The 19875-nt window shown below is 43.1% G+C and overlaps 1 protein-coding gene across 1 annotated transcript in view; it reads right to left on the reverse strand.

The window, feature by feature from the left end:
* Nucleotides 1-14303: 14303 nt before the first annotated feature.
* The window catches only part of CHD7 (chromodomain helicase DNA binding protein 7), a 50971-nt gene continuing 45399 nt past the window's right edge, over nt 14304-19875 (reverse strand). Inside the window, exons 31-36 of the mRNA XM_009875249.1 lie at nt 19521-19748; nt 18861-19304; nt 18078-18299; nt 17568-17708; nt 16971-17075; nt 14304-16192 (exon numbers count right to left, since the gene is read on the reverse strand). Of these exons, the coding sequence (XP_009873551.1) occupies nt 15239-16192; nt 16971-17075; nt 17568-17708; nt 18078-18299; nt 18861-19304; nt 19521-19748 (2094 nt within the window). The 3' untranslated portion in view covers nt 14304-15238. The remainder of the gene's footprint in view (nt 16193-16970; nt 17076-17567; nt 17709-18077; nt 18300-18860; nt 19305-19520; nt 19749-19875) is intronic.

Consider the following 19875-nt stretch of genomic DNA (forward strand, 5'->3'; position numbering starts at 1 on the left):
TGGTTTTCGTGGCTCTGGCCCCACACAAAGCTGCTTGGTGGGTATTTTTTCGTGTGGTTTGTTGTTTGTTTTTTTTCCCCCCAAATAAGCATGTAGCACCTAGTAACGAAGCTGTGGAGCTGAGCTAGTGGTGCAAATGGCACAGCATGCAACGTATCTACACAAAGATGGTTTTATAGTGCACTAGAGAAGCAGCGTATTTTTTTCAAAGCCAAAAATGAGTAAAAATCAGAATAGTGGATGTCCCCTGTGACTTCTGCTTGCTGTAAATTTGTTAACTCACTAGACAAGTTTTACAGTCCAGCTACTTTAGCTTTGATGAGATAACCAGATCACTGTAAAATGTGACATATATATTACTGTGCATCTTGCGTGCTGGTATTTCTGTAAGCATCTAGGCAGGTAACAGTAAGCACTAAAGCAAGAGCAGATAAGCAGTTAATTTTCACTCACTACTGATTTTGAGGGTTTTTTTTGCTAGAACCGCACAATCATAGATTCATAGAATGCATTGGGTTGCAAGGGACATTTAAAAGCCATCTAGTCCAACCTGCCTGCGATGAGCAGGGACGTCTTTAGACCAGGTTGCTCAGAGCCCCATCAAGCCTGACCTTGAACTTCGACCACCTCTCTGAGCAACCTGTTCCAGTGTTTCACCATCCTCATAGTGAAGAACTTCTTTCTAATCTTTAACCTAAATCTTCCCTGCTCTAGTTTAAACCATTGCCGCTTGTCCTGTCTCTACATGCCCTTGTGAGCAGTCCCTCCCCAGCTTTCCTGTAGCGCCCTTCAGGTACTGGAAGACTGCTATAAGGCCTCCCCAGAACCTTCTCTTCTCCAGGCTGAAGAGCCCCAACTTTCTCAGCCTGTCCTCATAGGAGAGGTGCTCCAGCCCCCTGATCATTTTCATGGCTCTCCTCTGGACCCGCTCCAACAGGTCCATGTCCTTCTTGTGTTGGGGGCTCCAGAGCTGGACACAGCACTCCAGGTGAGGTCTCACCAGAGCAGAGCAGAGGGGCAGAATCATCTCTCCCAACCTTCTGGCCATGCTTCTTCTGATGCAGCCTGAGATGCGATTTCCTTTCCAGGCTGCGAGCGTGTGCTGTTGGCTCACGTCCAGCTTTTTATCCACCAGGACCCCTAAGTCCTTTTCCACAGGGCTGCTCTCTATCATATCACCCCCCAGCCTGTACTGATAATGGGGATTGCCCCAAATCAGATGCATTTGTCCTTGTTGAACCTCATGAGGTTCACAAGATCATAACGTTTATAGTGTATAATATTTTCAGAGGGCTTTCAATATTCATTAATCAGAGAGTCTTCACAGGTTCATTTCCACTGCAGAAACCAGCATCACTAGATCCTGAGCATGATGGAGGAGCACTAGCTGTGGGCATAAAGGACAAAACCACATGAAGCTCTGCTTGGTTAGCAGGTATATTTAGATTTAAAGATAAAATGGTTCACGTAGACTTGAAAACAAAATATAGCTGGGAATCCAATTCATCTGCATGACTTGGCACCACATTTCAAATGACTGCCCACCATACTGTGCCATGGTAATGGTGGTTCCCAGGGCCATGGGTTCATGAAGCCTTCACAGTTGGCAGAGGAGAAAGGACAAGATGGTCATTGGATGCCCTCAGCCCTCCAGAAACAACAGTGCAGGACGGCATCATCCTTGCTGCCACAGAGGTGGGGTGCAGGTCTCAGAGGCCAAACGAGGAAGGGCCAGTTACCATCACAGGGCTTCTCCCTCTCCTTTCAGAGAGGCCGGGTTCCTGGGGTTGCAGGCAGCCCACAGCTGAACCCCTCCATCCGGCTTTGTTGCTGCCAGAACAGCTGAGCTCATTAGTGTATAAAGGAAGCGAAACTGCAGCTCCTGCTCTGCTTTGGGTGCAATATGGGAAACCACAGAGCCATGTGGAAGACATGCAGATCCCTGTGCATCTCAGACTCTGGTGGAGAAGCGGAAGGCTGTAACAAATTTTGATGAGGTGGCACCAGTTTCTGGCAATACCTTGGCAAGAGGGAGATGCCTTGCTCCCGTCTGTCTTCTGTACTGCCGCTGGAAGAAGAAAGGTAGAGTCTGTGGAGGAGACCCTCTGTCACCAGAGCCAAGCAGCAGTGTGCAAGCTCTTCTGGGTAGCCATGGGGTCTTATGTAGTACCTGTAAAAATTTATAAATTTATAGCAGTGTATAAAAGTTTAAAAGGAAGGAAGAGGCTGCTGCTCTGAAAGGAAAGGAAGTGATGGGGAAAGGAGTAGAAGCAGGCTTAATTTGTGCAGTAGCCTGGAAAGAGTCCATAGAGAGTTTGAAAAGCAATTGTATTTTGGATCCTGAAATTAAGCAGTGAACTGCTCGCTGTTTTGCTGAGGGTGAAGTAGTCAAATGTCATGACACATGAGGGAAAATAGCGGTTCTCCATCCCCTGTACGAGCCCTGAAGCAAGGGGTTTCAAAGGGGATGGAGGGTTACCACACTGGAGGAATAAAAAAACCAAATCAAATGGGAACAATACAAAAAAAATATGTAAAAAAACCCAAAAACAGGACAGGAACACATTGGTGGAAATTTCAACAGAAGGCCCAAGACTGCTATAGCTTCAACAGACAGAAGCTCTCGTGTGGCTGGAGAAAGGAAAGGATGCACAGCGGTGGAGGGGTGAGGGGGAAGGAGGGCTGGGGATTATAAACCGCTGTCAGTTTGATTTCATTTCTCAGTGAAAAAACTCCAACTATTTGTAGGCACATGGGCAAGAACAAGGAGATGAGATTCAGCCAAGACGAGTTTGTCAAGAAAATATTGCATCAAATCAAATTAATTTCCTTGTGTGGTAAGGTAATAGGCTTTGTGGATATACTTGAGGTTAGCAATGCTTTTGACACAGCCTTTCAAACATCCTCCTAAGTAGATTGAGGAAGCACACTTTAGCTGGAACTCCTACAATGCAACTGAAGATCAAATTGGAAACTATATGAAAGGATTGAGCTTATGGTTAAGAGCAGATTCCATGAGGATTCCCAGGACGTGGTGCAAACAGTGTTTAGTAGGGAACGGAGATCGCGTCTTCATGAAGAGCCTTGAAATATTTGAACAGAAACATTCACGCTTTAAAAGGTCTTGATTTGAAATGACAAAGCAGAGAAACGCTCATACACTCCAGTGAGAAGCAGCACAGTAGTCATGTAGAAATAATGCACGGAGGGATGATGGGCCTGGGGACCTCTGGGGAACCAGAGGATCACAAGCTGAGCACAAACTAATGTCGCACCACGACAATAGATTAAACTGGGTACCAGGAGGTGTGAAGGGGAAGAGCCCAAGCCCTGGGTGAAGCAATCCAGTCACATGGACTGTCCCAGCCCAAACAGAGTGGCCAGAGCCAGGATCTGCTTTAAGACTGACCAAAGGGAACTGTCTGGAGGTCCAACCTGCAAGGAAAGCCTGGGCAAACTATGGGTCAGTCTGAAGACAAAAAGACTGAGGGGGATTACAAAACCGATTTTCAACACAGAAAATGCTGCAGTGAAGGAAGAGGGAACCTCTGGTTCTCCATGTCCACGGAGAATGGGAGTAACAGGAATAGGCAAGAACTACGACAAAGGGAGTAAGCTGAAACGTAAGCAAAGCATGGCATAGTTTGTGAGAACTCCATCTCTCAAGGTCTTTAAGAATAGGTTAAGCAAACATGGCCAGAAGATCCTGAAGGGTGGTTAGCCCTCTGTAAGGGCAACGGATTTGATAGACCTGCCAGGCGAATGAGAGGCAAATATACATTGACATAGTAGTGAAATAAAATGCTTGAGCACTAGCCCTTCAGTAATAACTCGAGGTACACAGTCTAATAAGTTAATGGGACAATTTGAGTTATTTTGTTTAGGACCTGGATGCTGTATGTCCAGAATCTGGAGTCAGGCTGAGTTTTACTGCTACCTTCAATATGGCCAAGTTTTCACCCTGGGATTCCAGCTCCCTCCACCATTAACCACAACTCTCAATAATAATGTTTATATCACCCATTTTTATTGGCTATTTCTCCACTGTGAAATGCCTAAGACAGCCTGGCCTTTTAAAATTACACACAAATATGTAAGGGCTCCAATAGCTTTTCCCTTACCCGTAGGCACCACTGCCTTCACCCAGGTCAACATGTCCTATTATCTTCATGTTTTGCTTTGCTGACATTTATGAATGCCACTGCTCAGTTAAAGAGAATTTTATTGGGCTAAGAAAGCAGGATATGGTGATGTTCATTACTGGTATAACTTCTCCTTTCATTCATCACAGCCATAATTAATTTTCTAGCATGGGTGTAGGTTGAGATTTAAAGCCATCCTCATGAAATGAATTAGCCCCTTTTCTCATCTTATTTGGCATTCCCTATTGTGGATATACTCCAAGTGTAATGGAGAGGCAATTTATGGGAATGAAATCTCATCTGTGTCCTATTCCTTGCCCTCTCTCGGGTGATTTTATTATGCCAGGGTGCCTCTTCCCATTTGTTTAGAGGGCAGGCTGCATTCGTTATTATAAGTTCAACAGGTTGTTTAGCATACATCAGCGCACAGCGGGAAGTGGAGACAGGCCTTGAATGCACGACATCCAACAGTCAAAGCGTGCAGTCGGGGGTCTATGGGTGAGGGATGTTGCTGCACGTAACATCTCAACACCAAGGAAATCCTTATCGAGGGCTCACCGTGATCCAAGACTCAAATCCCACTAAGCCACCGATCAGTCCTGGACGAAGAGCTGAACATAGCAACTTGTGGGCATGAAGTCTGACCTGACTCAGGGCTGGTATCCCAGCACCAGCACGCGTCCCATCTCTCCCAGTCTGGTGAGCAACGCAACTGACAACATGAAGATGGGATGGATCAACTGCTGTCATCCAAAGAGTCTGCCATTGCTGAATCTGCTGCGATTTAAAGCCATCCTTGTGAAATGAATTGACCCCTTTCCCTGTCTTACTTGGAGTACCCTGTTGTGAATACAATCACAGCTGTGGGCAGAGAAAGGTGCTAACTTCTGGGAATGAGCATTCAGCTTGAAGGAAGCTCAGGAAAGCTGAAGGGAAGAAGCAAGGGTTTTTGCAAAGCAATCCAATGCAATGACAATGCTCCTAGGCCCTGCTCAGGGGCTCTGGTATTTGCAAGCAGCTAAAGCTCCCCAGGCCGTAGTAGAAAAGCTTTCACCTTTTCCTTTGTGTGAGAAAACTCCAGTGCTGAAAAATTCTCTGTTGAAGTGGAGGCAAAGGCTTTCCCATGTTGCTGGACTCTAAGCTTGTCGGTTTGAAGGCAGTTCCCTAGTTAAACCAAGAGGTGACTATTCAGAAACTTAAAAAGGCCTGTGGCATCAACTGTTGACTCCAAACCTTCCCTTTTTGTTGTTTAAACACCTTACACAAAAGAGCAGATCCTGGCAATCACACTGTTACAGTGGTGCTCCTACATGAGTACATGCAGGTGTAGCCAGAACTACGATGTCAGGGACACCTTTACCAGCAGCTGGGGTGGCTGCATGAGCTGATGTTCCCCCACCACACCCTCTCCACTGCTGCTTCAAGGCTGGTACGCTGGCAGACTATAGCAGCTTGTCTTAATGGGTTGGGCTGCAAAGTGCAGCAGCTCCCAAAGCAAGGAGTGCAACTGCACTTGTAGTTTAAACCATCCTACTCACCATCCTGGGAAAATGTCCATGCACCTTAGCACTGAATTTTTATTATGAAGTGACCGCTTAGGCAGTGTGCATGCAGATTTCAGATGAGACAATATGGATATTTAGCTGTTTTAATTTCAGCTAAGCTGAATATAAAAATGAGCACTGGTAACTTTTCACAGATTTTACCTTTGGAAAGCAGCTGCATTTGATTTTCCAGAAAGCAGGGATGTAGCTAATTAAAACTGCACATATCATCCTAACATCATATCCTCACTACTGAACTTCTAACCTGACATAAATACATTGCATACTGTAACCTGTTTCTCCTGATTATTAACCTTGAACATGGCAACCTATAAATCATCAGTGAAACAGCTGGTGCTCAGCATTGCCCCAAAGGTGTATGATTACGATCATTTTATATATATCTTGGTATGCAGACATGAAAAATTCATTGAAGAGCTTGGTATTGTAAGACTTATTGTAATGAATTTTCTTAAAAACATAGATCATGCTTAAAATAGGTGTCTGCTCATTATAATGTAGCCATTTATATCTCCCTGAATTACTTGTGCATAGCTTGGCTGATTTCTTAGAGTCAAATGTGATTTCTAAACAAATTCAGAGTGGTCAGTTAGCCGATACTTCAGGGTGACATTTTCATTTTCAGCTCTACACCTTTTATTTCTATGGGGGCCAGGACTCAAACTTACAAAAGCATTGGAAGTGTTACAAATTTTTCCCGGTTAGAGATTCCTCTCGTCGCTTGGTGTTTCATCCATGGCTACTGGGATTTCAGTAGCTGCTGTTAGCAGTTTAGCTGTGGGGGATGATAGCTGCAGATTCACATGAGGTTTTGTGCCAGCAAACAGAAGAACTGGGCATCTGTAAACCAGTAAAAAAACCAAAGGGAATAAACATACCATAAAACAGGACATAAAAACAGAACTTGAAAATGAGCTTGTAAAACCCACTAAATCTGCTGGCCAGGACCTCAAAGAACACAGAGAGTTAGTCTAGAGGAAGTAGGTCACCTGGTGACATTTTGGTCTTCAGGACGGCATCCTTATCTTCTCCATCCTCCCAATGGTCAAGTACATGTATACAGCCTGCACCAGACAGAAATGTACTCCATGGTTTAAAGCTACCCAGCACCAACCTAGTGTGCGCAGAGAAGCCCTTGCTGGATGTCCCCATCCTACACGCATTCTGCAGGGAGGCTCTAACTGTCCAAGACTGAACAGTTCTTGGCTGGTGAAAGGAATCATGAGGAAAAAGCTCTGCATTTTGCTACTGATTCATACCAGAAATTTATCAACTTTCAGATGAAATCATCTTTTTCTGATGGGTTATGAGAGGCTTTTGTCACTTCTGGCTCACCTCCCTCCTGAGGCTCCTCTGTCAGAAACCCTGCCTAGGATGGGATGGGGGAGAGGCTTCTTGTGCCAGCCCTGTCCATGCATTTTCCCCAGGGTAAGAGAGTCCATGAGGAAAGCTCTACCTGCCCTTACTGTGGTTTCCATTAACAAAGCACACCAATACAGGAAGGACTCCCTCAAGGACTCCTTTACTACATCGACCTTTAGTCTTCACCTCGCACTGGAGGGACATCACTACCACCTTGAACTCACAGGGGAAATCACAGTATTCCTACAGAAATCTCCACGTTCCTCACAGAAATCCTAGTTCTGGTTTTCCCTGTGACAATTTTCATTTGCTTCAAGCAGCAGACACACAAACATTTGCGTGCAACCCTATTGCACATTGGTCATCAGAAGACCAGTGCAGATTTAATTTGCTTTCGCCTGCTAAGAGCATATTCTCCCTTACCTATCGGAAAGACTGAAGACAAACATAAAATCCGGCTCCACAATCACTTGCAGATTGTTTCTGCAGTGCAAACAGCAAAGGCTCAGCAAGAAAACCTGGTATCACTGCACGCAAACAGTGCTTGGGTCACCACAGGAATGAGGCCTAAGAAGAGATCTAAAAAGCTACCTCTCCATGAGGAATAAGTGAAGCACATGGCAGAGAAGCATAATTTGTTCCAATTTAGTTAAGATCCTCTTGGCACACCAACTTGCAACTCCTTTAGGAAGACTTCATTAAATAGTGGGCAAGAAAGCTCGCTTGTCCTTTAGCTTGTATATAATGAAATCTACTGATGAAAACTCTTTTACAAATTCTATTCAAAATCCAGGTTTAACACATCCACCTCTGAAATGGTTGTAAGTCAAATGCTACGTGTATTCAAGTGCTGTTACTGCATAACGTGATCCCTACTAGCCATCAGCAGAGAAGCTGATCCAAATTCATTAGAGGCTGTTACACAGAAAGGGTGCCAAGAAGAGCTGACAAACATGAGGTATTTAGTAGCACATACTGAAAACAAGCTGAAAGATCTTTTGGAGCTTGCCTCTCGTGGCTCCTAGAAAATTGCTTTTTTCCTTTGGATTAAATATAAATATACAGTAGGTAAGAAATGATGGCAGCTTTTCATGTGGCAAGGGAAACTAATAGGGCAATGAAAAAGCCTGCTCAAGTGAAACACTGAGGGTTTAAAGCCAGCAGATGCCTTTTTCTTTTCCTGAATGCTCCTTTTTAGTGCAGTTGCACAGCGCCAATGACAGAAGGTGCTCCTTGGTAGGAACTGGTACTTGGAAAGCTGGACTTAAGGCTTTTTTAAAACCACCGATTTCTGCTAGAAGACCAGTGCAGACTGGAAACACTTCAGCTAACCACTTCTTGCTATTTGACAGAAAGCAGACCAGGCTGCAAAAAGACAGGAATATTGTCTTCTCTCTGCCTGTCCCTGATGTATCCACAAGCTCCTTTATTGAGGCAGTTGCACATAAAGCCAAGGAAGAGCTAAGGAAGGGCTTTTCAGTGCTCCTGCATGACCAGGGAGAAAGAGAAGCTGTCGGCATTGACTATATTCAAGCTTCAGCAATCTACCACCTTCATTTCAGATTTGCCCTATCAGCAGAGCAATGTGCACAGTAGAAGCCTTTTGGGGAGAACGTGAAGCTGCAATGACAGAAATTCTGCCACTTACAACCAGGGTCTGATCACGCAACTTTGACAAACACATGAAGAGGTGAAGCGGCTCCACCATCAGATCCAGGTATGAGTAAAGGACTAATAAAGAAATGTGAACAACATCTAACTCTCCCCCTGAAGAAGTCCGTGTGCTGATTTATGTTCATATTTCTGTTGTGTACTACCCAGTGACAACAGAAAGCAGCCCCAAGGTTGAGCGGTTGCAGAGAGGAAGCAATAGCTGAAGCCCAAAAGCAGGACCCAACAAGACAAGAAGTGAGACCCAAAGCTTGGCACACAGTGTTCCATGGAAGTGGGAGACAGCAGAGAGAAGCCAACAGATTTGGTATCTCACAGTGAGGTGGCAGGTTCACCACCGTACAGTGACAGAGACTAACTGAGGGGGGCTGTGTTACGACAGCCTGATACGTAATGAAGCTTGCCACGTTCGAGGATGAGCTGAAGTCTCTTACCCAGGCAGTCCTAACCAGGGTGGTTCGAGTTGTGCATCGTTGTTGCTAACATTAGCCTCACATCTCTGTGAGAAAGGCAAGTGTCATTCTCTGTTCTGAAGACTGGAAACCGCAATTAAAGCAACTGCCTTGGGGAGCAGACAGAATTAGAAATTGAATCTGGAGTCCTGGTCTGCCGATTCATCCATAGGCTCACACTTCCCACTTGCCAGCAGGCAACTGAAAACAGTCAAAGGGCACCTTTTACCTGCAGGCTGGGAGACGCACTCCCCTAGACTCCAGCAATAGCTCCGGCTTAATCGAAGGGGCACAAACGAGCAAACGCTGCTTGCAAAACAAAGTGTGTACCCCACTGGTCACTAGAGTGCTACAAGCTGGAATCAATGCGATGATTGTGACAGCTGAGAACAAATTCAGCTATGTTTGACAACTTCCAGAAAATATTGGCAGAGGACAGGGAGTCTGCACTGCCCAGCAGCACCTTTGTGAATTGATTAGCCATATAGCAGATGGCAAGCCTGCTGCAGACTGAGACAGCAGAAGATGGCCAGTCTGGTTGAGGAGAACTTGAAGACGACTGGGAAGAAAATGCATGTCCTTACAGTGACAGCCCAAAATGATATTTCAGAAATGTCAGATGCATGGTAATGAGGAACATGAATGGTTTTAAACGTTTTCTTCAACTGTTTATTAGGAGTACCTGTCCAGCTCATAAAGCACAACCATATAGCTCAATTTAAACCTTTCGTTTTCACCTCTTTCCTTCACAAAAATGTTTAAAGAAAACCTCAGAAAACATTTCTTTTTTTAAAAAAAACCTCTTCTAAACAGGACTTATATAAGTAATTCAGGAATCAGCTGACATGTTTGAGAGAACTTACACACTTTCTCTGAAAGCAAGCATGCCTTGAAATTTTGATTTTAGGAAAACATGGTGTGGACAAAGAGCAAAGGCTTTGCTTCCCTCCTCCTGCCGCATATTTTTGGGAGGGGTTTGGCACATGTTTGGGGAAAATTCATATTTTTAATGGTTTTAGGAAATGCCTTAGGCTATTCAGAGTCTGCACAGCTGCTCATCAGTAGCCAGCCATGGCTGAAGGAGCAGAAACTATGGATCGGAGAAATATGCCATCTTTGTCTGGTGCAGAACAATGCCGCTGCAGTGAAATACAATGGCCGTCTCTTATTTTCTACTAGTCCTTGGAAAAAAAAAAAAAAGAAAAAAAAAAGGAGGGGGGGGAAAGGAAGGATCGTGGAGTTTCCTTGCAGGGCCTCTGAGCAGAGGGAGCGAACATTAGCTCTGTGCTCACAGATATGCAAATGCTTCCCCGGGCCCAACAATAGCAGAAGCCCTGTGGGAGGAGACCGATAGCACAGACCAGGCGGCTGCTGCTCCCAACTCCTACTCCTGCAAAGCCCACAGGTTCCTGGGATTTCCCAAAATCTGGAACATCAAAGCACCGTCCAAGACGAGCTGCAAAAGCTCTGCCGTCAGAGCTCACCGCTCATCGCCCAAACACACCATTCCTAGACGTTTTAAAACTTGTATCTTGCCTGCCAGTCGGTTTACGGATGCACCTGCCCGAAAGATCGATGAATGCATGGTTCAACGTCTCTATATTGCCCTCAGGTTAATAAGGCTCACGTTTAAAAAGTCGGAACTCGAACTAAAAACGAGCTTCTGCGGTGAGACCCCAATTAACAAAGCTTGCATCTGCATACTCCGAGCAAACTTTCTAAATGGGTGGGTTGGGGGTTTTTTTTATGTCTTCTACAATTATCAGGATTTAATGAAGTCTCTGACTTGCAGCTATCACCAAGATCTAATTTTTTTAAGCAAAGGCTGAGGGAGTACAAGTAACAGATAGGAAACTGCTGGCATTTGAGCTACTGCAACACCAATAGCTCAAACAATTAAGATTTGATAGTTTTACCAGTGCTGGCAGCAATCTACGAAAGCTGGAAAACCAAAACATTTCAGTGACGTGGATTTATCCCCCATTTAGAAAACATTTTTTAGACTATACTCCACAATATCCTAAGTATTTGTTATTTTGCATCAAATCTATCACCTAAAGCTGCCCGCAGACTGAGCTGGGACATTCACCTTACATTCAGAAGGGTTTCAATTGCTTTCAAACCTGCCATCAGACTTGGATCACAGCAGCTGTCAATCCTTAAAATTTCATTTCCTTCCTGTACAGCTGACTCAAGCCAGTGATGAGAATGGATGAAACCTCATTGCTCTGTGTAAGAGGCCAACTTCAGGTCTCTCCAAGGCATTATCACTTGAAGCCAGAAGAGGGGTACAACAGGTGATTTACACAGCATGTGCAGCAAAACCTGCTGGTAGCACTCTCCCCCATCAAGTGGCATCAGAAAATGTTCCAGGACTGGCACCCTTCAGGCCCCCGGGAAGGGTTTGGAGGCAACAAGACCCAGATTCCTCAGATGTCCTGACATTACTGGGTCCCCAGCCCCGATGTTAAGGATTCAGAGGTGACTGAAATGCCTGGTGCAGAGCAACACGAGCCCTGAACATCTCAAGCAGTTCTGTGTGCAATATGGAATTCAACCAGAATCTTAATACTAGAAATATAATTACTGCCTCCCCCTTCAATCTTAAACCTCTTCTCAAATGTAAAAGCACTTATTTTGCTATAGTAAATAGCAAAGCTCCTCAGCAGAAGCGTTATTCCAGTAAATAGTACAGTTTGATGTTGACAGGAAACAAGAAACCGAAGCTGACAGAAGATACCTGGGACTGGCATAGGGATTTGTCCCCTATTTCATCAGTGACAGTTTTCAACACTCATGCTTGAACTAGTTCTCTTTTGCAGTCCTGTTCTTCAAAAACAAACACAAAACAACCCGTGTTTCTCATAGCCCAAGCAGTTTTTGTCACTGTTCTGTTGTTTCCCTTGGCAAGGCCGCACATCACGCACACAGGAAAGGCTGCGTGAGCATGCGACCATTGCTGTACTTCCACACAGGTACTTTCTTAAAAGCAGCAAAAGTCATTTGTATTTCTCGATAACCCCATTGACATTTCCAGTGAAAAACAGCCGGTGGCAAAAAATAAAAAGATTTCTCATCAAGAAGTACGGTGCTCCAGGTGCAAATCAAGTGTAGAATAGTATCTGATCTAAGCATCTTACTCACGTAAGCTTTTATTCATTCATTCACACTTTTAAAACTCCGTAAGAATCTTTGCAATAATTAACATATAAAAACTCTTGTCAAATCAAAGAAAAGCCTTCATATATTCATGTAATACATTTCTTGGACATTAGATGGCAATCCCCCCACTTGATTTTTCATACTAGGGGCCCATATCCCTTTCAAAAATCAAATTTCACCTTGTTTTCAACAGGTGAGAGCTCTGTTCAGCTTGTAGGAAGCAAGGCTGTTCACAAAGCACAGAACGAGGAGGCTCCCCCAGCACCACGGTCTTTGTTCTGCTGCAACAGTTCTCCAGTTTTGTTTTTCTTTGATTAGGACAGGCAGACGAGTAATCATTACAGAGGAATGCTAGTGATATGGGTAAGACTCACTTGGTTGTTGCTTGGACACACTACATCACAACTGGGCTGTTTCTGTGACAAAAAACTATAGGCAGAAATAAGTGGCTACCAGAATCCCTCCCCCCTCATTCCAACAGAGGAGAAAGGGGGTTACTGTGGCATTTAACAATATAATTTCTAGTCTTGCCAATTAAAAAGGGCCCTCTCAAGGGGTATCATTAGTCTGTGTAAATCTTTGCTGGGAATTACAGAACTGAATTTTAAAAAAAAAAAGAAAAAAAGAAAAAAAAGGCTATTTGGCATTAGTATGTGGAATACAATGGGAAGCTCCCACTAACTTTTAAAGTGGAAATTCTACAGGTAGACGAAAAAATAAGACATGAGGCATTTAAACAACAGCTCAAATGAATTCAGTAGAGTACGCAGCACACCTGATCAGGTTCATGTCCCTTGGCTTTCAGCCTCTCACTTTTTGTCGTGGTCTACGTGTGATGTTTTAAAAGAGGCAGGAATAACACACCTTGTCAACGTTCAGCCCTGTACATGGCAGGGGGAAAGCTTCCTGACCTTCATTAACTCCGTATGATCTATTTAAGTGGCAGTACGAGACATCCTGACATCTATTCATTTCAACAGTGCGTGCCTGTGATTCATTCACACAAATTTCACTTCCCAAGCCTTCGTTTCTCATCTACTTTTATCACTTGTGAAATGTTCTTTTCAGGCCAAGCTCACCTCTTTTCCTACACGCCCCCCCAGGACCAAATTTTGGCCCTTGCAGGATTTGTCTATTTGAGCTTTCGTGCAAATTCAGCAGACATGAGAGCGAGGTTCACAGCTCTCCAGCATTCCAAAAACACAGACGACATTAGTCCTAAGACAGGGGTACACCCACAGCTGGCTACTCCAATAACTGATTTTTCATGTACTCTACTGAAAATCTAACCTTTTCTCCTCACTCTCAAGCTGGTTGTGTATGTGTGCGTCAAGGTGACAACACGGCAAAAACAGGAGTTCTCAAATGGTACATTATCTCGAATATCAAAAGGTCACAAAAGGGTACAAATCGGTAGCTCTCCGGAAGAGACACTGGTTTTTATGAAAAGTGGGTCAGTTTTAGTTTCATGTAGGTTGTTTGACACAGTGGTTTCTGGCATCACAAGCTCTGGTCTACAGGATACCACAGAGCCTTTGTATCCCTTGCTGTCACTACAGCATTGTGTTTTTCTACCCATTAACCAAGGATAAATGACCTAGATATTGTGCCTATTAAAGCCTCATTTTTCTTTTGCCCTTTTGTTCTTTAGTGTACCACATTATCACACGCTGAACACATTTTAAAGTATTCTCAGTCTCTCGTGCCCCTTTGAAGGAGTAAAGTAGGGTTTTTAGTGTGCATTTCTGTAGTTACTTAGAGTGGAAAATATTAAGGTAATTCAAGGTTTCTCTTCCTGCCTAGTCCCTTGAAGATGATCCGTTCAGCATTTGCAGCCACTAATCTATAAAGAACATAGAAGAAAGATGCTATAAAAAAGCCACAACGCAAATACAGAAAGCAAACACCAGTTCTGATGTCCCTAAACACTACATTCTATAATTACATCTCTGCATATCATGGGTCACTTTTATTAAAAGCATCATTACTACAGTTGGCAGCAATTTACATCTTATCTTACATGATAGCAGTTTCCAAAGAAAAAAAAATAAAAAGACATCACAACAAAGAAAAACAATACATTTACAAAGTCATGTCTGTAAACTTCAAGGCTAGTTTAGAGTTGAGGTAATGCTGTTTAGCTTTGTGGCTAAAGTAACAAAGTCCTTTAATTTAAAAAAGGTACCTGATTTTTTTTCTTTTTGTTTCTACCAGTGCATTACAAGATCACGAGACGATTAAACTGTAGCTTTATCCTGTAAGAACCTTCTCCACGGGTTAATTTCCAAAAGGTACTCTTCACATTCAACAGCTGCCTTATTATTGCTGCGTCTCAAGACAGAGACATTCACACTATCATGAAGATTGTCAGAGAGAGAGTGTGTGTGTGGGTGTGTGCGCGCATGTGAGCGGGTGAACTCCCATACAGTCAAAATGAAGCGCAAGTACGATATGTATGGTAAATTTCATCTTGACCTTCACAGCAAAAAAAAAAATAATAAAAAATTAAATACATAACTTCATCCTTCCTTTAAGCAGCACTTCCTTCTACTAGTGCCACTTGATTACAAATTGCTGCTTAATTCATAATACCAATGGTACCAAAAGAAAAAAAAAGCAGAGCATTATGTCAATTTCCTTAAAAAGACATGATCACCTCTCAAATTTCATCTCTCCTAGGGATAATAAATAATGCACTGCACAATACTTAATGACCAAGATACCTTTTGACACATCTGTATAACATGACTTGAACTTTTTTTTTTTGCTACACTATGTTACAGAACAGCTTATAAAAACTAAGTATGGACATTAACTGTGAGTGTAAACAGTAGGACTACCACTTGTCAAAAGTTTAAAACACTTTAACTGTAACTGGTACTGGTTATTCATCATTTTCATTGTTTTCTATTTCTTCCCCCCCATCAAGTGAGTCTAATTCTTCACCCTGTGCTATTTCATCTTCTAAAACGGAGGAATCTGCAGTTTTATCAAGGCTCTCCTCTGCATCACTGCCTTCGAGATTTTCTTCATCTTTGAAGGCAGCTCCTTCAGTTTTGTCAGTAGCCTTCTCTTCGCTGGAGCCCACCGCGTTCTGAAGTCCTGCTAGTGCTGGGAAACCGGGCAGAGTCAATCCTCCCAGTCCTGGAGGTAGAAACATAGATGGATAGAAGAGGCCAGGAGCCATGGTGGACAGCAGGAAAGGATTGAAGGCCAGAGGGTTTGCGGGCAATCCAGTGTTGGTGGTGGTGGTAGTGGTGGCAGTGGCGGTCGTCACCGCAGTAGCAGCACTGATGGATCCATTCGCAGAGTCAGTAGCAGAAACAGTGTCTGTGCTTTTCTCGGAGTCTTTGTTCTCCTCTTCATTTTCATTTTTCTTCTCTTCAGCTTTTGAAGCGCCATCCTCAGTCTCTCCTGGACCGGAAGCAGTAGTGGCATTTCCAGTAGTAGCCGTTATCGGGTTATTCAACAATCCGCTAAGTCCAAACATGTTGGGCAATCCTGCCATCCCTGGCAACATCAGAGGCAACATGGCAGCTGGGTTTTTAGCGTCCCCCCCAGCAGCAGCAGCTGTCGCTAGCCCTGGCGGGAAGCCCATGAGGCCTGCGAGCTGGAGAGACTGCAGGTTCTGTAAGTTCTGGAGGCTTGTGAGGTCCATTCCAGCAAACAGACTGTTCATTAGGAGTGGGTTGATTCCCGAAGTTGATGCTACAGCAGCAGCTGCTGCAGCTGCTTTGGCAATTTCACTTTTTGGCCTTCTTCCTCTTCTGCTTGCTCCTTCCTCCCTCACAACAGGTCCAGTGAGAAGACGGTCAAACATGGACTCCGGAACAAAACCCTGAAAAGGGGATGCAAAAAAACAAGCTTTACTCTCCATTAGCTTTTGTAGCTTTCAGTAGTTAACTGATGATGCTGGAAGAAACAGAAAGGATTTCAGCATATTTTGTCAGCAGTTTGTTTTCCAACCCTGGCACATTGTAGCTAGCTAGCCACTGAATGGAATGCCGGTAGAACACGTAAGGAAAACCGAGGAAAGGAAAAGCCACAGATCACACACCTGGAAAACACCACATAGTGAAACTCTGCAGCTTCATTTCAAAACCCTACCCTGATACACTGCAGTTATGAGTCTAAACCTTTGTACTTCATACTGAACTTCAGTATCGTGGTATTTTATTGAAATGAGTATCTGCAGAATTACACCCTTTATTGTCAAACAACTGTTGTAAAATAAAAGTCAGAAAACTTAATCCTTTGATGCTGTCCATTACCAAGATGACGATTTCTATTTCTTTTACGAATACAACGAAAATTTTCTTAATAGTTCCTATTGCATAAATATCTGTGTTACTTGCAAGGAAAAAACCCATAATGTACAACAAATGCTGAAGGCTGCCTTACTGCAGCTGATTTTTTTTCCAAGTGTTCTTCAATCCCATTCTGCAGCAGCCTCCTATCGCCATTCCCCCTGAGCTGGTTAAAACTCCCACCCAGACATTACCATTTCCCCAGCTCAAAACCAGCTATGAGATAAAGACTTAATAATCAATTTCGACAGCCTTTGACTTTTTCCTGCTGTAATTTATGGTGAAGCATGGAATAAGAGTTTCACTTACAGACTGTTTAACAATGTCAGTCCAATCTGGAGCAACAGCAAATTCAGGATTTTCTTCCAGCCATCTTGGCAAGTCCTTCATTGGAGGGGCCATAGCTCCACCCATCTAATGCAAAAGGCAAGGTTGACATAAAGAGAAACAATCACCAAACCCAAACAACTATTTTTAGGGACATGTTCTATCTCTGCACTTTCATCTCTGAAGGACAGCAGTAAAGACTTTCTGCTCAGACCGTGGAAAACTGCATGGAAGCCAGCTAGTGAGACTAGAACTGAGGATATCACATTTTAAAAGAATATACTAAAAAGTTGCAGCTTAGGCAGGGCTAGTAATGAAATTCGTTACTGACATAGGGATATAAAAAAATGTGTTATATAGTGTCAGAAAGTAGGAGTTATTTACTCAAGTGGCTAGTATGAACACATCAGAAGAGCAAAGAAGAAATCAAAGGAACTGGGTGGCACATTCCAGTAAGAGTAACTGCCAGTGTCAAATTATTAATTTTTTTTAAAAAAAACCCAACCTTGGTGTAGAAAACCTGCTTTCCACATGCAAAGACATTATTAAAGACCTCCACTGAGCTAACTTAATTTTTACCTTCTTTCCATTTCGCTTATTTACAACAGGTACCCTTTCTTCTCCTGTCAAGGTGTTTATATCCAGTTTATTAGGGTTTCGACATCTGTGTCGTTTTTGTTTCGGCTTCTGAAACGGGGAAAACAGCACATCTGCACTCTTCTGGAAAGAAGAGAAATGCATTGCTTTTTAGTTTTTAATTTTCTTGACAAAAAAATCACCAATCACGGAACCCCTTCTCACAACAATTTTACTTTACCCTCATGTTATCTCATAAAAATCTTTTTTTCTTATCAGATGACACGAACACCGTTTTAACACATTGTTATATAGAAATATTAAAAAGGAAAAAAACAACCCGTATATGCTGATGCCACCTGGGTCTTTAGACACTACAGTAAGTGCAGCTTAAAGAGAAAAATTCCACTGAAAACCAACAGTTCCCAAATCCAATTACTATGCCCAACACGAGGAAATTAATTTTGACATCTGTAATATAACACAACAACGCTTTTAGAATCACATACTTACTGGTACATAACTCGGCATATCTACAGTGTAGGTAGGATGCAATTTAAGCCATTCAACTAAATCTTTGTTTTTAGGAGCATCCTCTCCCACCAGCCTGGTCCCATCCTCTAGATTGATTACAGGGATGCGGGTGTCTGGGTCCAGTTGACCAGGAGATGGAATGTTCCTTGCTGGTAGGGCTTCCATATCTTCTTCAAAAGCTTTGGTCACTTCTGCATCCTCCTGAAAACATTAATGTCTGTATTATTTCTCACTTCAGGGGAACAGTTACCTGAGAAAAGTCATTCTGGGGACTGAAGCTGAATGCTTAAGAGGATATTGCATAGGCAAGAGCTAATTCATACTATGCCAAGTGATCCAGTTGTATTAGGGAATTTTGTAAATTTAGCATCCTTGAACATTAAAGAACACACAGCTAAAGACAGAGCAGTTTTTGTTCATTTTCAGTTAATGGCCCCCAAGAGCTTCCCTTTTCTACACAGAAAGGCATACTTAAGCCTCAAAATGTATGTTGTTATTAATATACTAGGTTTTGGTTTGTTTTGTTTTTTTTTTAAAAAAAAGTATTTTGAAAGTACAAGCTACTTAACTGCAATTTGCTAGAATAGAAACTTGATGCAAATAATATTTTGTTTAGTTCAAAAAGAAGTAACAGCTCTAAACACAAAGAAAAAGCTGGCTGGATAGAAGCTGCACGTTACTCTTAGGGAGAGGATTAAACTCGCATTCATAAAGTACTAGATACAGAAGAACAAATATGAGACAAAAAGGTTGCTCTCTTACTACAGTCAACGATGTCCGTTTGTTGCTCATAAATAACAGATCGAGTCCTTCTACATTTTTCCTCCTTCCTCTCCTCCTCTTCATGGGCGGTTCTCCATCTATTAAAGAGCCATTTAGTAGATGCCTCGTGGGTGTGCGTGAAAGACCTGCCTGCAGCAGCTCCATTTGAGTTTTAAAGGCATCAGACACGGGTGTGGAGACATTAGGCAAGATAAACTTTGAAGTAACAGATGAAAAATTTGAGGTAGAACTTGTTGCCTCTCGTGAGGCCTTTGATAAATCTACAACCTTTTCTTGTCCATTTTCTGAGACCACCTGAGACTCACGTAACTGGGCAACCATTTCCATAAGATTTCTCCTCTTGGCAGCTCTCTCAGCCTCAATTTCAATCTTTCTTCGCCTCCTCCTCCTCTGACGGGGAACCGATAAATTGAGTGCATCTTCCTAATGAAGAAAACCCCAAGCATTTTCAAACATTAGCAAAGTTCTGTTTGTTATGCCAAAGTTAATATAAAGTAACTCACAAAACAAAGCCTTCATTTTATTCAAAAAAATGCTTCACTTTTCCTATTGTATTTAAAGAAAGGCTATTTTTTTCCTCTTATGCATAAGAAGTGCACCCAAGATAAAATGTTTTACGTAAAGAAAATGCAGCCTTGCCTTTGATAACTGAGGAGAAGCAGTGATATCTTCACTGCCACTGATGCTGGCTTGACCAACCATGGTGAGCTCTGCAAAGCTCCTTTTTTGTAGAGGGCTGTCCACAGCTGCTGGAGTATACCCAGGTATGAGCCCCTGGAAATCAAACATCTGGCGCCTATTTACTGGCCACTTCCCTTTCAGCACTGCTTCACAGATGTTGTCTAATCGGTTGATCATTACGCGGTCCTGCATAAAGGAAAAGTACATAGTGAACCTTCAGTGTGAAAGTCGCCTTTTAAACTCAAACGAGTATAGTGACACAGTCTGGCTTCCAGAGCTTGAGAAATACTTTGAAAAAAACCACAACAGGTCA

The sequence above is a fragment of the Apaloderma vittatum genome, unplaced genomic scaffold (genome assembly GCF_000703405.1).
Source record: "Apaloderma vittatum isolate BGI_N311 unplaced genomic scaffold, ASM70340v1 scaffold23348, whole genome shotgun sequence".
Lineage (NCBI taxonomy): Eukaryota > Metazoa > Chordata > Aves > Trogoniformes > Trogonidae > Apaloderma > Apaloderma vittatum.